Below are 17,684 nucleotides of genomic sequence, written 5' to 3' on the forward strand. Positions count from 1 at the left end.
TATCACCATCATAATGCATTGCTGGCCTCCTAAAATCATTAGCCTTTGTTACTAGGTATCAGCCACAGGCTTTGGGTTGAGGAATTAAAAGTGTGCAATAGTGAAACAACGTGAGCATTTAGAAGTGGGATCAGAGATTCAGTTATGCTCGATCCTTCTTTACTGCAGTTTTGATTTTATTTTGTCTGTTTGTTTAGCAGGCAGTTTGTGCAGGAGACAGTTTTTTTAGCCTGCAGTTGAAAAACAGAAACCTGGAGTGGTGATAAGAATTTTCCTTTTTGTAGAGTGAATTAAAGGGTTATCCACTGTATAAGGCCACCTCTATCGAATTAACACTGGCCGTTTCCCCATGTGTGTCGAGTAAGTTTCAGATTAAAACAGACCTCTGAAGGGATATACACGGGTGCATTAAAGAAAGATGGTGCGATATTCTGTATCAAAAAGGTTAAACTCATCGGATTCTATGTAAACACTAGTTTTACCCTAGCTAACCTGTAAAGATTTCATTTTGCTTCATTTATCTTCTCCCTTACCCTATGCTAAACCATCCCTAGCTTCGATGAAAGAATCATGTCTCCATTCATTTCCTATCTTGCTGAATTGCCTTCGCATTTCCTATCATCTGCACATAATCCTATTCTCTCCATTATTGTCTTAATACCAAGTACAGCACAAGATAATGGATAGGCACTGTAATAACAGTGTGGCCTGTAGGAGCCCCTCGAGGGAAATATCTTTGACGCTGGTAGAATATTAATGCATCCCAGGTTCCTGATCTTCCTCTTTCACTTCATCTCCTGTTTTCTAAACTACATAATGACTTTCATATACATGACAAAAGCATTAGAACAGAAAAAGACTCATTGATGAGCAGCAGGGCTGTGTGATATTAAGAAGCACTGTTCTCAGTTCTTTGTACATTTTTTGACCACCATCAGAGACGGTGTATGCAGGTAATTTCTGATTTGAATAGATACAGGCATAAAGAAGCATTATCATACTCGGTTAATCCAAATGCCCATCACAGGCACTGCATGAAAATAAATTAAAATGTAATTCCTCAATAATGCATCTGTCTACAGGATGATTTTCAGCAGATTAAAAACAAACAACTTGATATCACTTAGAAAGGCTAGTGGATTGTTTTTGAGACGCTTAATCATCAGCAGATTATGAATGGAACAGTAAATCAAAGCAGGGTATGTTAAACAATGTAGACTGTGTTGTAGCGGCAATTTACTGTACATAATTTTTTAATAAAAGGGAAAAATTGATTTTTGAGTGTAAACATTGAATCCTGTGAGAATTTAGCTGCTATTATTGAAAAGGAGAATGTTAAAATGTTATTCTTGTCATGTAGAAGTAATAACCTTTCATTTCTTTTACAAGAAACAGAAGTTTGCTCCCTTCAGGACTGCCTTTAGCATAACTCCATTTCTCTCTCTGTCTCTTTTAGGACAAACTGTACCTCTTGCTATTGTATTTTGCTAATGTCAAATCATTCCCTCCCAAACCAGGGTGTGTACCCTGGTGAGGAAGAGGAACCCCTCAAAATCCCCTTTCATGCCAGAAAGCAATCTCCAAACTTGTTTGTGCTGTGAGCTCTGGCTTTTAAACACCAAGATCCCCCCGACACACCAGCCCTCGCTGCTCGTCCTCGAGGAGTGGCTGAAGTGGAGTCTGGCTCTGTGTTTTTGGTGGGAGCGTGGCTCGGGTGCTCTGCAGCAGCCCTGCCTCTCCCTCCTGGTGCCAGCTGCCGTAGGAACAGAGCAGCGACTGACCATCCATCATTGCGGATAATATCTGAGGAGAAATGGGGAAATTATTTCAAATGAAGGAGCTGAGTTAGGAGCAGGAGGTGAGCAGCCTGGTGCTGGCTGTGTGCTGGAGGGAGAGAAACTGACTCGGGGAGAATCGAGGGTGAGAGAGAGCTGATGTACAAAAGTGCTGAGCAGATGCGTTTTGAGTTTTTTTTTTAAAAAAGAAAAAAATCAAAGAACAAAAAGATGCTTGAAAACTAATTACACTTTAAATCAATGGTTAAGACAGTCCTTAGGAAATGCACAGGTATCCCGTGCTCTAAGAGCGCGGCTGTTTTCCCATGTTTCCCGCTAAGTAAATGCTACGTGGTGCCTTCCAACTTCTCTGCTCCATCCCGGCCCGGCTGCCAGGGCTCCGGGGAGTCCCAGGAAATGTCACGGCGAGTGACTGAAGCCATACTAAAAGAAATCTGTCCCAAGAGGAAAAGAGGAGACAGTCTGTCTCTTCCTGGCCTTACTTTTGTTTTATTTATGCCCTAATTTTATTTTCAGATGATTCACTTGATTTATTTCGCTGCTTTTAATGTTGTTTCTTCTGTTCTGAACTCAAATGGTACTGTGAAATAGTCTAATATTGAATTATGGTACTTCTGCATTTTAAACTGTGCTCAGCAGGGTGGAAAAACACATGTGAAGCTAAGAGACATTGCGTAGTACATCAGAAAGCTGACGTTGTCCCTTTGGAACCTGGTAAAAACTATGTTAGCGAGTTCTGTTGCTATCATTATAAATGCAATGCCTTCTCTTTCACATGTGTTTACTTGCCAAGAGAAAAAATGACATCCTGTGTGACACTGGTAGTGTGGGATCCCAGTCTAAGAGACTGTAAACAAGAAGAGGTGAGAAAGAACTCTGCTCACTACTTCGAGAATTCGCTTAAAAATTGTCGTGGTCTAAATTTAGGTCTGGAATCAAAATATTATTTTTTTCACTTCCTCTTCAATAACAGGTCTGATTTGTGGCTTTTATTGTGATTCTTCCACGGTTGCCCTACAACGGGAGACAGTAATCAACTTAAAATAAGATTTTAGAAACCACCCCCCCAAGTCTTCTGGCAGCCCCGGGGCAGCACCCTCCCTGCCGCTGTGTCAGGGGCTGCGGCCTGAGGTGGCTGCTCCCCCCAGGCGGGGGGTGGTGGTGCTCTGCGAGCCTGACGAGTCAAGTCCAGTTTAAGCCCCTTTCTGCTTTATTTGTATTTATTGCCTTTACTGTGTCAGTAGTACTGTGTCTGCTATTACTTCATTGTAACTGAGCATGGTAGGCATTATTATTCATGTGGTGACAAGAAGAAAACCCAAGACTCTAGTGAAGGCTTGAGACCCAGTGTGGTAGTTTTGCATGGACTCAGAGCAGGAGCCAAGCAGCTTAACATCTGTAGAGATGAAAACAACAACAACAGGAAAACAGGCCTGGAAAAAGGGAAATAATGCCGTGTGTGTGTGTGCAGTACCGAAAACTGATGGGCGTTATGGTCACAGTCCTCAAAAGAGCCGTACCTTTGATCACCATGATCAAAACCGAGAAAGATTTTGAATACCTTCAAACTACCTTAGAAGAAAGATAAAAATGTGTGTCCTTGTCGTCAGGTTTGGGCAGAGGTCAAGCAGAGCCAGGCAGGGCAGCAACCTGTAGCAGTCGGGAATTTCTCTGCGACCCGAGACCGTGTGAATGGGTCCTCCCCGGGACCTTGGGTGGTCGTGGCTCGGACTGGGGAACTGTGCTTAAAGAAAAATACATGCTGTCTTCCGAGAGCTTGAATGAATAGATTTCAATTAAAACCCTGTTTTCAAATGTATTTCCGATCGTGTTTTAATTAGGTCCCTGTGATCTGTCCCGCTGCTGGGTGGTCAGGCTGAAGGCGGTGGGCTTGTAGCTGCTCACAGTTGCTGTCTTCAGGTTGCGGGGCTTTTTGTTGGAGGGAAGCACGCCATATGTGCCTTTCAGAAACCTCCGATTCACGTGGCTCCTGTTTGTTGTTCCTGACTTTGTACGTACTGCTGACTGCTGCTAGGATTTTCTTCTCTTACTTAGAATCTCCTTCAGGATTTTTACCATGAATGCTTTTTCCAATTTTATTTCTTTTTTTTTTTTTTTTTTTTTTTAAATCCCAGTGGTTGGGTTCGTGTCATCGATCTGGATTTACAGGAAAAAGTACTGTCTTTGCAGGGCTCAAATAGAACTTTGCCTTTGGTACACTGTATTCTTCCTGTAACTACTGGCATATAGCAAAATTATCTTTTAAATTGAATTCCAACAATTAAGTTCAATTTTACTATTCAAATACAATTTTGTGAGACAAGACAAACTCTGCTTACCAGCCTTTCCTCGGCATCTCTTGAGGAGGGGTTAAAAAATATTCTGAATTATACAGCTGAACTTTGCTACTAGCATGAGAATTGAGGTGGATTTGAAGTTCAGTTTAAACATTATAACGTTTTACAGATTATCTTGCCTCTTCTTTTTTTAAAGTATATTGTTAGTAAAAAAAAAAAAAAAACTCAATTAGACCAACAAGCCATTTTTTCTGTTCTATGTAGCTGTACTTCCACTGTTAAGAAAAAAATGTTCTCCATTAGATTCTCTGTGATACGACCATCTTTTATATTTTGAGATATCGCATGCATTGTGCTTGAAATATACTTGAAAGGATTTTATTTTTTTATTTTTTTTGTGACAGCAGCTCATGTTGTTTCTAATCTTAATCTAGGCATCACTAATTTCATGTTTGCAAGTAAACATAGTAATGAATGAAAATCCTCCTAGAATTGTAATTGGTGCCGCTCTTTTGTATTCCGGGTTTCAAATCTGTGTGTAATTGTCAGTGCCCTATAGAAATGTTAATTATCTTGAATAATCCTGTTTGCCTTGATCAGGCTGGAGCAGTGCTAATCAGTAAGAAGGTGACACCCAAGAAAGTTAGAAGGCAATATGATGGCATTAAACTGATGTAGGGCAAAAAAGAGAGGTACAGTTGCAGCTGGGATGGGGAATGTGAGGTGGCTGTAGGGAAAAGAAGCTTGGGCTGGCAAGCAGAGAGTGGGTTTTGGGTGGTAGGAGGAGGCCACCTAAAGGAGTACAATTTGAATCAGCTGCAAGGAGGAGGAGAGACCTGGGGAAGTGCTGCAGGAGAGCTAGGACCCCGCAGCAACATCTCCCCGCCCTGTACTCGCAGGGGTCAGTGTCCACTCCTCTGCCTGCAAGGGCGTTTGGTCGTGGTGCAGAAAGGGAGGAACGGGACTGCCTGCGGGAGCGTGATTGCTCCTTGAGCACCGCAGGCACTTCTGGTGCTGTGACAGCCAGCAGGAAGGACTTGCTCATGGATGCTCTGCAGTGCCCCTGCGCAGCTTCCTTGTGCGTGCTCCCATTGCAAGTGCCGAGAGCAGTGGCCGCAGCCTCTCCCATGGCCATTGTTAATGGCAACCTGGCCTCTCATAGCTGGTGGCTCGCTGCAGCGGTGGCAGGGCACTGGGGCAGTGTCCGGGAGGCGTTGGTGCACCGGGCTGTGCTACCTGTAGGACACGTGGGTGTGTGCTCAGCAAGCGGGCTATGCTGTCACCTGCAGTGTCGCCTCCTGCTCAGAATGCCAGTTCTTCTAAATCTGCAGTCCGACTGAGCTGATGTGAAAAAAATAAACTTGACATAGCAGTTTAAAAAAATAAAATAAGGCTGTACACATAATTCTGCTCATGCATTTGTAGAGGGAGAAAGGGGGGCAGGACAACCTGTTATCGAAACTACAGAGTGCTCTGAGCTTCCTGAGAGTAGAAGGGAGAGTCTGTGAATTTGGGAAACAATAAGCTGTGAACATTATCATGCTAGGAAAAGGAACAGCCAGGGAACAGGAGGCTCACTTGAACTTTGAATCAACATCTGAAATTTTGAGCCGGCGTGTTCATGCAAACAGGGACACTAAACCTCATCCTGCGCTGAGAAAGTAAAAATTACTGCGCTGGAGCACAAAAATGTCTTGGGAATACAATTACCTTTTTATTTTATTATTATTTTTTATTTTTAAAATTAATATAATTTTTTGATTAGTAGCTGCAGTAATAGAATAATTTGCTTGCTTTTTATTCAGATTTCTTCTATTGTGGGATGGGTTTTTGTAGGAAGAGCTTATGTGACCAAATATAGAAAGAAGTTGAATAACTTCTGTTTTATGATTAATTTGTGATTTATAAAAAGTTTCCCTATTATTTTTTCCCCTCTTCCTTAGTTGTTGATCCTGGATTTCATAGTTTTGGTACTTCAGGATTTGTGTGTTATTCTTCATATGATGTTTATCCTTACCGCCTCCTGCATGGCACAGAGTACACATTAATTTGCATCTGATCCCTCACGGTGCTTGCTGGGGGCAGTGTTTCAGATAACCAGCTGATAACAGGGCAGTTTCTAGCGAAGCTGGCCAAAACCACTCTCTGCTGCACAGCGGCGTGGGGCCTGTATTAGGGGTTTAGCAGGTACCTGCCATTTACCAGGGCTCTCCTTTGCTGAGCTTGCCGCTGCTGTGGCTGTCAGCCTCCCGTTTTCTTGGAAATGCTGCCTGACCGAGCGCCATCCCCTCAGACACCGGAGCAGGGACATTAATTACCGTGATGCCTTTTCATTTTGAAACTGGAATACTGTAGTTTTCTCCTTAATGGACTTCCAGACTGTACTATGTGGGGATTCAAGTGAATTAAAATACTCTGCCAGCGATGTTTTACAGGCACCAAATTTTGCACTTATGTTAAACCTATTCTCCAATTGTTCCCCTGACTCCCTCCTGATAGTTTCATATATTTTTTAAGAATATGATTGATCTCATTAAAAGGTGTTAAGACCTCTTTTAATCCCCATCATCAAATTAATCCCGTTGATACTGTTAGTATCTTAGTAATGAAATATGGAGGAAAAATTAAACTGTAATTTGGCAATTTCAGTTTTCCAGCACTGCTAAACCGTCCAGCACTGTTGTACCAGCCCTCGTGCTGTCAGAAGCTCCCCTGAGAAGGCTGTTAGCCCTGGTGATGAGCTGGAAGCACAGCCGCCTTTCTGGCTAGCCTCAGACAGCCACAAAGGGGTGATCCTCCGAAGAGCAGGATGCTCTGTGATGCGAGGACCACGACCTCCTCCCTGCACTCATGGCCCTGCTGTTTGCACGCCCAACATGTGTAAGTGCACACTCCTGCTCCTCACCTTTGCACGGCTGTGGAGGTGATGCTGTGCTGCTAATAGACACAAGTACCAAGGTCTTCCTCGCTCAGCATTCACAGCATTCAGCACCCTGCTGCTTGTGCTTTATTTATTTTAATTATATATTAAAAACTCCTTATTTTTATGTAAAAGCTGTGACACCTGACTGTAACTTGTACTGCTGCCATCTCCCAAAGAAAGTTTCCTGTTATCTTATGGGGATAACACTTTCTTTTCTCAAAAATTCAGAATATAAACACTCGCTTATAGCACATCTCCTAAACCAGTGCTGTTCTGTGGACAGGAGCTAAGATTTCATAAAAATACTATTGTCAGGCAAGGTTTTTCTTACGGTAGCTACAAACTAGATGGGGGAAAATCTGAAACTGTGGATAATTTGTTATCTACATATCCCTGATGACTGAATTGCACACCTGTAACTGGGAACACTTCTTGCAATGCCGTTTTTAAGTGGGAAAGCTACTGAATAAGGAAAAAAAATCTTAACCATAAAAGAAATTGGATGTAGGTTTAGAAGAGGTGATATGTAAAGTGCCTAATTAAGAATAAAGAAAAACCCTATGCTGAAGTTTCAAAACCAAATGAGTATTGTATGTGGAGATAAAACATTCCCAAAGGAAATGCTGCAATCAAATTATTCTCGGCATTTTCTATTCATTTCTATTACATAAATTTTAAAATCAGCTCTTGTAAAATATAGCACTGTTTTTATACACATCTTGAGCAGTATCTGCAGGATGCTGCTATGTGCAGGGTTGCCGTGCCAGGGTGGGCTGTGCTCTGCTCTCTTCCAGGTGATATTCTTGAATGCCCACCTAGCAAACTGACAACTGTGAGTAGATGTTGTTCGCATCTTTGAGCCACCCACTCGTTGTCTTCTGTTATGATGCCTTAAGTTGCGGAGTGTATTTTGGGCATTGCTGTTACGCAACCATCTGGTTGCTCTTGAATTTCTGGAATCTGCCAATGAGACATGTGCTGACATTCAAAAAGAGAGTAAGAGACTGTTAGCCAAAATAGTCCCCCTTTTGTTTTATAGATAATATTTGGCTTGCAGTTGTCACACCAAAAAGTTATGCTTTAGGAGTAAAAAAAACAAAAAACAAAAAACAAACAACACCAAAAAAAACACACACACACACACAAAAACAAAACCCCACCCCACAAATAAAAATGTCATAAAATCTTCCGTAATAAATCAAGCTGTGCTCTTACTGCTTTTGACCTGCTTCTGTATGGATGTTCCTACAACCAGATAGAAACAATAATCTTTACATGCAATAAAACCTCTCTGCTAAAATTACTGGTGCTAACCCGAGTCGTGCACGAAATCAGCCTACCTGTCATCTGCCTGCCTTTCTGTACGAAGGATTTATACACACCTCGTTCGGGTTCTGTCGGAGGGAGCCCTGCAGCAGGCACTCCCAGCCCTGGGCAGCCCGTGGCACCTCTCCGCATGCCACTGCCTTGACCCAGCTGCTCTCCTGCCCGCTGCCAGCAGCCCCCAGTCAGACACAAAAGGATTGTCTTCGTTATTTGGTCAGCAAGTGATGGGAAGGGGTTCCTTCACATAGGGATTTACTATGCAAACGGCACTATAGGAAACCTTTCTGCATAATTGCGTGTATGTATTTAGCGTTTTCTACTTCTCTTCAGTGGTGCAGCTCGGAAAACCTGGATTTCCAGGTATGAGGTGTCTAAAGGCAAACCCTCCACTGCTGACATCTGACTGAACTTGTCTGAGGTCTCTAATGGTAGCACAAAGAGAGCTTTCCTCGGCAGAGGCTTGCCCTTCTCTGTAGTTATTTCTCTTCTGCTACTATCTCGTATGGATAAGCTGTGAAATCTTCCATTTAGCACCGAATTATTCTTTACAGATGTGTGATTGGGTTGCTTGATTTTTCTTAAAATTCCTCGAAAACAAGTTTTGAACTTGTTAAGGTTAATTTGCCAAAGACTAATGGAAAACGTGTATCAAGCTGCTATATGCTAGATAGATGGGCTGTACACAAATGTCTTACTCTGGTTTGCATGTGTATGTGTACTGCAAAAGCCTCAGTGGAAGCTAAAGTGATGTTACTACTACTGTGTTTTTTAATCTGAATGGCAAGAACAAAAGCCTTAAGAAGCCTAAAACATTGGACAAAATTATAGGACCTCATCTCTAAATGTTTCACAGGCTCATTAGCGGTTCTTGCCAACAGAGGATGACACTTGAGCTCCTGAAGGCTGTTCAGAAGGCAGCAGGACACAATGCCGTGCATGGAGCCGTTTCCCTTTCAGGAAGCTTTAACAAGAACCTGCTACCTCTGTGTAAGAAAGTCGGAGTATGATGTAACCATGTTTTTTGTGGCAGGGTGATCAAACAAATTGCTGCTTTCTACTAAAAATACCAACTGAACAAATTCCTGCTGGGTGTTTGGTTGAGGTGGATTTTTCCTTTGTGCCTTCAGTGTAGATGATTGACCAAAGCCATACTTATAGCATCAGCAATCGAAACGTAGCAGCCCCTTGTTCAAACGACGGGGAGGAGGGAACTGTTTGATAGCTAAAGCTTCTCCATACCTGGGCAGCGAGCTATGATGAACTCACCAAAAATCACGTTTGCAGGGCGTAGGAGAATAACACAGGCTTTACAGCTTATCCAGCATCTCTTACTGACCGCCAGTAATTCTGGGACTGAAGGATATTGCTACAAGCTTGTCAGTTCTGTTTTAAGATGAGCAAAGAGTAAATAATCTACCTGAAGATGATAACAGGGTCATGATAATGTCCCAGCAGACTGGCACTAGGTGGGCAGCAGCTGCCCTGGCACTGCATGGGGATGGGCATTCATGGGGGCCATCGCCTTGTGAGGTGCGGACCCTGGCCACAGGGCAGCCACTGGCTCTGTTTCGTCCTCTGGTTTTACATGGTTCCCTGGCATAGTTCGATTTGTGAGTCTGGTTGTGGAAAAATATTTCCTTTAAATATCCTCTTCATTCTCCATTTGCAATATATTTTGGTATGAAGAAAGCAGAAACCGTAGTAAAATATATGAAAATAGTGCCTTCTGCTGGGACAGCATGCGTGTAACTGAAAGCACGAGGGTCTTCCTGTTCCTCAAGGTTACAAACAGAAAATTCTCTTGTGTATGTCGATCTTCCAAGGGATAGCATGTTAGAACGCAAAATGAGCGCTTCAGGGATGCTGGAATGACACATCTGACCCTGCACACAATTACAGACTTGCTGTTAGTGCCAGCTGCGAATTTCTGACAGATTTAATTCTGCTGCAGGTAAGCATGTCTTTAACAATGATGGAGGCTAAACAAATCTATCTTTGCATCTCTATAGACAAACAAATACTTGACAAATACCAAGAAATATATTTTTGATGTAGGCAAGATTTTATGATTATTTTTTTATTATTATTATTACTGCTGTTTTATTTCTGGAGAACTAGTGAAGACTGAAAAGAATGTCTTCATGGTGACTTTTTTTGTAATAACTTTTTGCAATGTTCTTTGAGATATCTTGGTGCAATTAATAATAATTTAACAACTCAAGGTAGTGGTGCTAACAGTTGGAACCTAGGGAAGACAATGAAAGACTCCCATTTTATCTTAAACTATACAAAAGTGTTACTGCACCATTAGCAGCTCTGGTAGAATATTCTAGGTATAATGTGGTAACTACCCAAGGCAGCACAGTTAATCCACATACAAGTATTAGCTCCAGCCACGACAGGCCACTTCAAACTTGCGTGCAAAGAAACAAAATTATTTTACAGTATAACAGTCAAAAAGCTACCTTATGGTGCGTGTCAACATTACTGTAGCAATTTGGGGTGGTAAAAGTGATTAAAACAAAACAAAAAACTATGCCTCACCGTGTGGGATAATTATTTTATAGAAAACATTTTTTCTTTGTACCAGTCTTTGCTGTTAAAAGGGCAAGGGGCCAGGCAGTCCTCTTTTTACATATGAGCACAGACAAGCCAAAATCTGAACGTGTTTGTGTGTTGAAGGAGCTGTGGAATGAGGATAGCAGCCAGAAAATGGGGGAGGAAACCGAGGCTTCCGGATAGCCTTGGAATTTGTTTGCTTTTAATTCCCCTCTGGGTAACTTGTTGGCAAATCCTACATAGATCAAAGGCAAAAAAGAGACTCGCTCCCAGGAGAGGCAAGACACGATTCCTGTGACAGGGTGCCCTGTGTCCTAGAAGCTGCACCCTCAAGGTGACGCACCCTCTGACTGCAGGGAGCCAGGGCTGTGGCTGTCCAAAAGCAAATAACCTTCTCCAGGGCTGAATCCATCCAAGCACTGCTTGTGGGAGGTCCTCCAGGAGAAACACCGTGCTGAGGCTGGAAGTGAAGCGCGTTCCGGTTGCGATGGGATGTGCAGCACAGGGTATTACTGGTAGAGTTGCACAGAGCGCGGAGCACGGGCACTGAGGTAGATTTGTCTGTTGGAGATGCTGATGTCAACCCAAGACATCGTTTGGGGAATAGAATGTATTATTTAAAATGCGCTAAAAGTAGACTGCATGCAAGTGAATTGTAATGCGCTGAGGTGAAAATGTGATAAACTGCTCTTAGCCTTTGACAATACCATGTGCCACTTCAATTCTTGGAGAAAATGATAAGCTTTTGATAAAATAATAAGAAAAACAGAAGAAAACAACCCTATCTTTCATCTGCCTCCATCTCATTCACAGAAGTGAATGCTCTGTGGGAGCAAGAGGCAGAGGGTAAAGGGGGGATTGAGGTGGGAAGGATTTTGATTATACTGAGAACAGGGGTATGACCAAGAAAGATAGTAGTCAAGATTAAAGAAGAACAAATACTTTATATAAAGCTTAAATGGGAAGAACTCTGTATGTTGCAAAACGAGAAGAATAAATAATTGTTAGTCTTTAGTATTCCTCCCAGAATTGTATATGTAAAATATAAATATAAATAAAATGTATTAGTCTTTCCACTGGGGCTGCAGCAAGACTGTTGCTAAGGGATGAGCTGGCAGAATAATAATGAGTGTTACCATGAATTCTCTTAGAACAAAGAGGGTTTTGTTATCTTCTGTTTTTAAGAGGAACCTTACTAGTCTGACATTACTAAGGAACTTCTGAGCAGAACTGTTCTTTTAGAACAGTCATTGCAGTTTACCATGAGGCTGTCGAAGGCAGAGTAAGCGAGCCTGGAGCAGCAGTTAGGTATGAACAACTGCCGACGTTCAGGTTCAGCGCTAGCAGAAATACCAGTGTCAGCAGAGGAGCGTTAACAGTTCCTTCTCCCCTGTTCCCAGCTTTTGGAAAGAAGGTGGAAGGGCAGGAGGAGAAAACAGTTTCTACAGAAAACAACAGAGCTAATAACTTGATGAAAGTGATACCAAGAGATGTATAGAATGTGGGAAGACCTAAAGGGCCTGCTCCTAATCAATAGTACCTTCAAGATATGAACAGTGCAAAAGACAAAGGAATTATTCACCATCGGAGCTGGAGACAAGAAAACGGCCTGAGGCAAATACATAAAAAGTTGGGGAATAAATATTAAGAAAAGTTCTCAAAAGCATGTTTTTCTCCTGAAACTGTGCTGCATTCTACAAAGTGCAATGTTTTGATAAAATGCAGGATTCACTCTTGAGTGCATTTGGAAAAAAAGATCATGTCACAGCTACACGCTGAGGTTCTTCATCACCCTGTGCTCAAATTCTGCTTGGAGGCTGAGTATGTGGGTCATGGCTCTCCTTACGGGATGAGAAGGAAAGCTGACCCCTTTCCAGAGAATAGCAGAATCATTTCTGGGAGGTGCAGTTAAATATAGTGTATTAAATACACAGCTCAGGCTTGGTTTTACACAGGGTTTTGGGAACTTTCCTCCTGTGGTGATGGACTTTGTGAAGGGCACGGTGTGCCTGGTGGAGGCTGAGTGGCTTCTGCTGATCTGTACTGTAAAGACAGTGCTGCATGAAGCAAAAAGGTTAGGTATAACCTGGAATCTGAAGGCTTAAAAAAAGATGAGCAAAATCAGTAGAAAATGAAGTATAATCCTTTCATTTTGTTTCAACTTGTTAGTTTCAGCATCTTCAGAGAAATTCTTTTCTGAGCTAAGAGCATTCAGGCCATTCCATTCATACAACAAATTAGTGGTGGTGTGCATGGTGCATAGAGGGGAAGAGACATCATAATGATAAAAAAGTTAAAATCAGGCTTTTAGCTCATATCAGCAGGTTCTGACTCTCATGTCAATTTCCGTAACCTGATGTAATGCTCTATGTTTAGGGTCACGGAGCAACGTCTTATCCGAGAGGAATTGCTCTCCTTTTCCCTCACAAAGAAGACCATGAAGAAGTTAGAAAAAATGTCACATGTTGGTGGGTTTGTTTTCTGTTCTCTCTTAGATATCCTGAGTTAAACGCCAAGGATGAAGTCCTGGTGTGCTTCGTTGCTGTGTTTGAGGGGGAGCAGGCAGGCACATGGGAAGGTGCCCATTTTAGGGAAGTGATCCTTGGGCAGCCTGGCTTTTATCTCACGGAGCATCAGCTCCTGTAGCAATTTTATAGGAGCTTGTGTTTATGTAGCAGTATATAGAGCTGCCAGGAGAAAGGGGGGAGAGGGGGGCAGGACTGGGGAAAGCAATGTTTGGTTTTATAATGCAAGCTTGCCCCTTGGGTGAGTAACACCGGCGATGTGTTGGTAACTGTACCAGTCTTTCAGGTGCACAAGAAGATTTGGCTGGAGGGCTGTACAACCTCAGTTGCTTGTTAAAGATTAAGGAAAGGCTTCGATAGCCTACACTGTCAGTCTCCCTGCGTGTATTCCCATGAGCACTGGCCTGTGCCAGGGGTTTGGGTGATGCCGTTTCATGTTCGACACAACCATCGGCTTGTTGGAGAACCTGCCTTTTGCTTGCACCATGATTAAATCATAGAGGGAGAACATGTGTTTCTCAAATCTCCCTGCAGCCCTTTGGATACGACTAAGATTTAAGTTTGACAAAGGGAGATGAGGGTGTATTTGAAAGTGTGCATTTCCGAGTTTCTTCTATTTGGAGCTCTCATTGCAAAGATCATTAATTTACCTCCTGACAGGTGAAACCAGCAGATTAGTTCCATTAATTTTTGAATGCTTGCATAGTGTGTGTAATTGATCTTATCTTGCCAAAGTTCTGTTTGCAGCTCTGCCAGACACTGGGAGCTGGGGAGCATGCAGCCTGTAAAGCACTATATATTGAACAAGCATTGCTGCTTTAGCAGGAGGCAGGGGAGAGGGGGAATTGCTGACAGAGTGGTGGTTTGATGGGGCTGGGTGCTGGTTTGCTTTAGGCTGCTTATTTGATTGGGTTTTTCACCTAGGGTCATGTCATGTCCATTGCTCTTGGTTCAGCTCATCACCTATACTTACAGCACAGAGCTTTAGGGTGATTTCTAGTGCTCTCCAAAAAGACAGTCAGCCCTTATCCAGCTCCGCACGGTGGCCGGGACTTGTAAACAACAGGGGTGCAAAAATGCCGTGCTCGTGGGCTGGCAGGGTACGCTTTCATCTGCATGTGCAGTAAGTACAGCTGCTCAGCCTGGGCGCCCTGGCACAGCAGCACGCAGCGGCTGTGCCACTGAGGGGCTCTGCCCTGCTCAGCACCCGGCGGGTCCTGGCCCCCTCCTGCTGTGCTGCTCGCCGCTGGGACGTGGTCTCAAGGGACTGCGACGCTTCCCAGCCGGCAGCCTGTCTGTTTTGGGGTTAGTTTACTGGGCCTGGCTTTTTCTTGGTTTGGTGTACCAGAGTACTGTGGTCACAAAGGAATTTCTTCTGTCAATTTTCAGCGTGTTGATGTTCTTATCATATTACAATTTCCCCTTCCATCCCTCCCTTATCCTGCTTGAGGCAAGCGAAGGGATTTTTTCACCAATTTAATCTTTTGCCTGTCACTAAGGGGATGAGCAGAGCCTGCTTCCTGGCATGCATTGCAGCAGTGGTGTCTCAAGTGACAGCATTTGTTCAGGAAAACCCTGACTCCCACGTAGGTGGGTATCTGCCCAGCTCTCCGCATGCAGTTCCAGGCTTGCCTGGTGGGCGTGTAGCAGGGGGAGGCCAGCTGTGCGCTGCAGAGGTTCCTCAGATATGCATTTTGCTCTGTTATCTCTTTGCAAATACTATGCCTGGTGGGTATTACAGTGCTACCTAAAATGTTGCTTGCTTACATTATTCTGAAAAAATGCTGGTAATAATCACCTACCAGCAGGCAGCGGTTTCCTCTGTGTTCAGAGGAATCAATTGCCTGCCGCAGCACTGCTCTCCTCCACCTCTCAGGAACTGCCTTAGGTTCATTGCAGTTCTCTCTGTGTTACTGTGAGTAAATGTAATGCTCTGATCACATCTCTCATTTGTGCATTGATTTTGAACTAATGATGTGTTTGTGTGCATACCTGGGAAAAAAATGCTATGTGCTTGCATGCCTCCTCCATTTTGGACTGTGTAGCTCAGGGCTGTCATCGTGGTACTACATGGAACGCTGCTGCTGGGCTTCGATTTTTATGAAGTCCTTGGAAAGATTTAATTAAAACTGCTTTCTAGATTTCATCTTCCTTAGGAATGGCCTTTTATAGGTTCTACCCATGGGGTACTATTTATCCACTTTAAGGCATTTAAATGCAGAATATTATTCTGGTGTATTTATTCTTTGGAAATTTGTACTTCGTTTCCACCCCCCTACAAGCATTTTGCTGTTATGTGGAGCAGATGCAGGCCATGTCCTGCTAATCTGCACAGCTGCGAGAGATGAGCTTGGAGTTATTTTGACGCTCTTTGGCACTTTGACAAAAGCAAGCAGGTATCTTCGGCTCACTGTGTCTGAACATTTTAGGTGTTTCTTAAGATTCTGTTACAGCTATTCCATACATAATGCTGCCATTTATCTTATTAGGTGTCTAACCAAATACATTTTTCTCCTTGGAGATTTTTTTTTCTAGCGTTTTCACTGAACATCTATTCTGTTTGTCCATACAAGCTACTCGCTCAGCCTCTGTTACCTGCTTGCTTTTGAGTTGAATATTGCAGTGTTCCCGGATGCTGACACAAGTGCAACATGAGGACATGTCCCTTACACTGGCACCAAGATTTCTGTGTTTCTCAGTGCGCAAAATGCAGCTGGCAATTCAGACAAGCCACAAAGTTGCACATCTGTTGCTGTGACCAAAACACCCATGGCTCTCCTGCCCTGGAAATCCCTTTGTCAGACTCAGTTACCCACAGCTCATTTCTCCATACATCTCCATGGTTTTGCAGTCTCCTCAGCTTCAGGGAATCTCACTGAAAACACAATTGGCTTTTCTAACTGAAAATTGAGCCACAAAGAATTTCTTATGTGATCAATTCTTTTCACCCACAAAGTGACTGGCCCTTTTCCTCAAGTCCCAGTCAATTCCTCCTCACTTTGACTTGTTTCTACTTTCTGTCTTACAATTAAAATTATAGTTAAAATTATTTACGCAGACAGATTCCTCGGTCACGTCTTGCCATGTTCAAGGAGACCGGGTTTGCACCTCTCATGTGCAAGATGCTTCCAAAGTCAAAAACATTTTCTTTGAATTAAATTCCATCCTTTTGTCTTTTAGACATCACTCAGGCACCTGCTGTTCTCCTGCTTGGTCTGTACCAGCCTGTTTCCATCTCTACCAGTCTCTTCCTCTTCTTGCCAACCATGGGGATCTTTGCAGAGGCCGGGTGAGAAGTGAGGCCGGTGATGCTTTTGTACACTGGGTACATCCCCAGGGATGCAGGTAAGCAGCAGAGGTGGGGCTGTGCCCCACCAAAATAGCACGTGATGTGCTGTCTGCGATGCAGCTCCATGTCCCCCTCTACAGAGAAATGACCAGAGTGATTCCTGATAGATATTTAACTTTGAACTTGTGTGTTTTTGAGTTATATTGTACAAAACCATACAATAGCTCTTAATGCTTACAATATAATTTCCCTCTGTTAGTTTTTGTTTTCCAGTATGGCACTAGTTTTATATTGTTATTCATTTTATGTACTCTTTATCATATTTGTCAGTAAATCCCCAGCAGACAGAAAGCAGTGGGGTGTGTTTGCAGTACTACAGCTACCAGGGCTTGGCAAAATAGCACCGTAAAAATCATTTGCATTAGAGCTAATAAAGACAGCTGGAATGGACCCCAAAATATGTTCAATAAACCAATAAAGCTGACTGCTGATTATACTCCTACTTCAGTAAAAGTAACTGGTTTTCATTCAATGTTTAGAGTACGGTAATTGTGTAGTGTATTTTTTTACCCACAATTTAGATCTAATATAATGGTCAATGCCTGCCTTTAAATGCTGACAGTTTGCTAACAATTTCCAGCCTCATGCATCTTGCATTTTATTTCCTCCATATAAGGGCAGGGTGAATTTCTCAACATGTAGTTTTCTGTAACTCCTCGTAAATGTTGATTCTTTTATTGTGACCACTATTGCTATCACTTTGAGGAATAAAGGTGTTTATTCTGTTGTTTTGTTTTCTTCCCCTCCCTTTCCCACCAATTCCCATGTTCATGGTTTTCCAAAATCTTCTGGAGTTGTCAAGGGATCATACGTAGGAAAAGGAATTTCATGACTTGACCAATCAATAGAATTATTTTAAGATCTAGATGCTAAAATGATGCTGTAGATCCTCTCTCTGTTTTCCCTTTG

General features: G+C 42.9%; 1 protein-coding gene across 1 annotated transcript in view; it reads left to right on the plus strand.

Annotated features, from left to right (window-relative positions):
* The window catches only part of LOC118170933, a 183,764-nt gene that overhangs the window by 119,024 nt on the left and 47,056 nt on the right, over nucleotides 1-17,684 (plus strand). The window contains exon 6 of the mRNA XM_035333564.1: nucleotides 9,196-9,329. Coding sequence (XP_035189455.1) covers nucleotides 9,196-9,329 — 134 coding nt within the window. The remainder of the gene's footprint in view (nucleotides 1-9,195; nucleotides 9,330-17,684) is intronic.

This window comes from Oxyura jamaicensis, chromosome 8 (genome assembly GCF_011077185.1).
Source record: "Oxyura jamaicensis isolate SHBP4307 breed ruddy duck chromosome 8, BPBGC_Ojam_1.0, whole genome shotgun sequence".
Lineage (NCBI taxonomy): Eukaryota > Metazoa > Chordata > Aves > Anseriformes > Anatidae > Oxyura > Oxyura jamaicensis.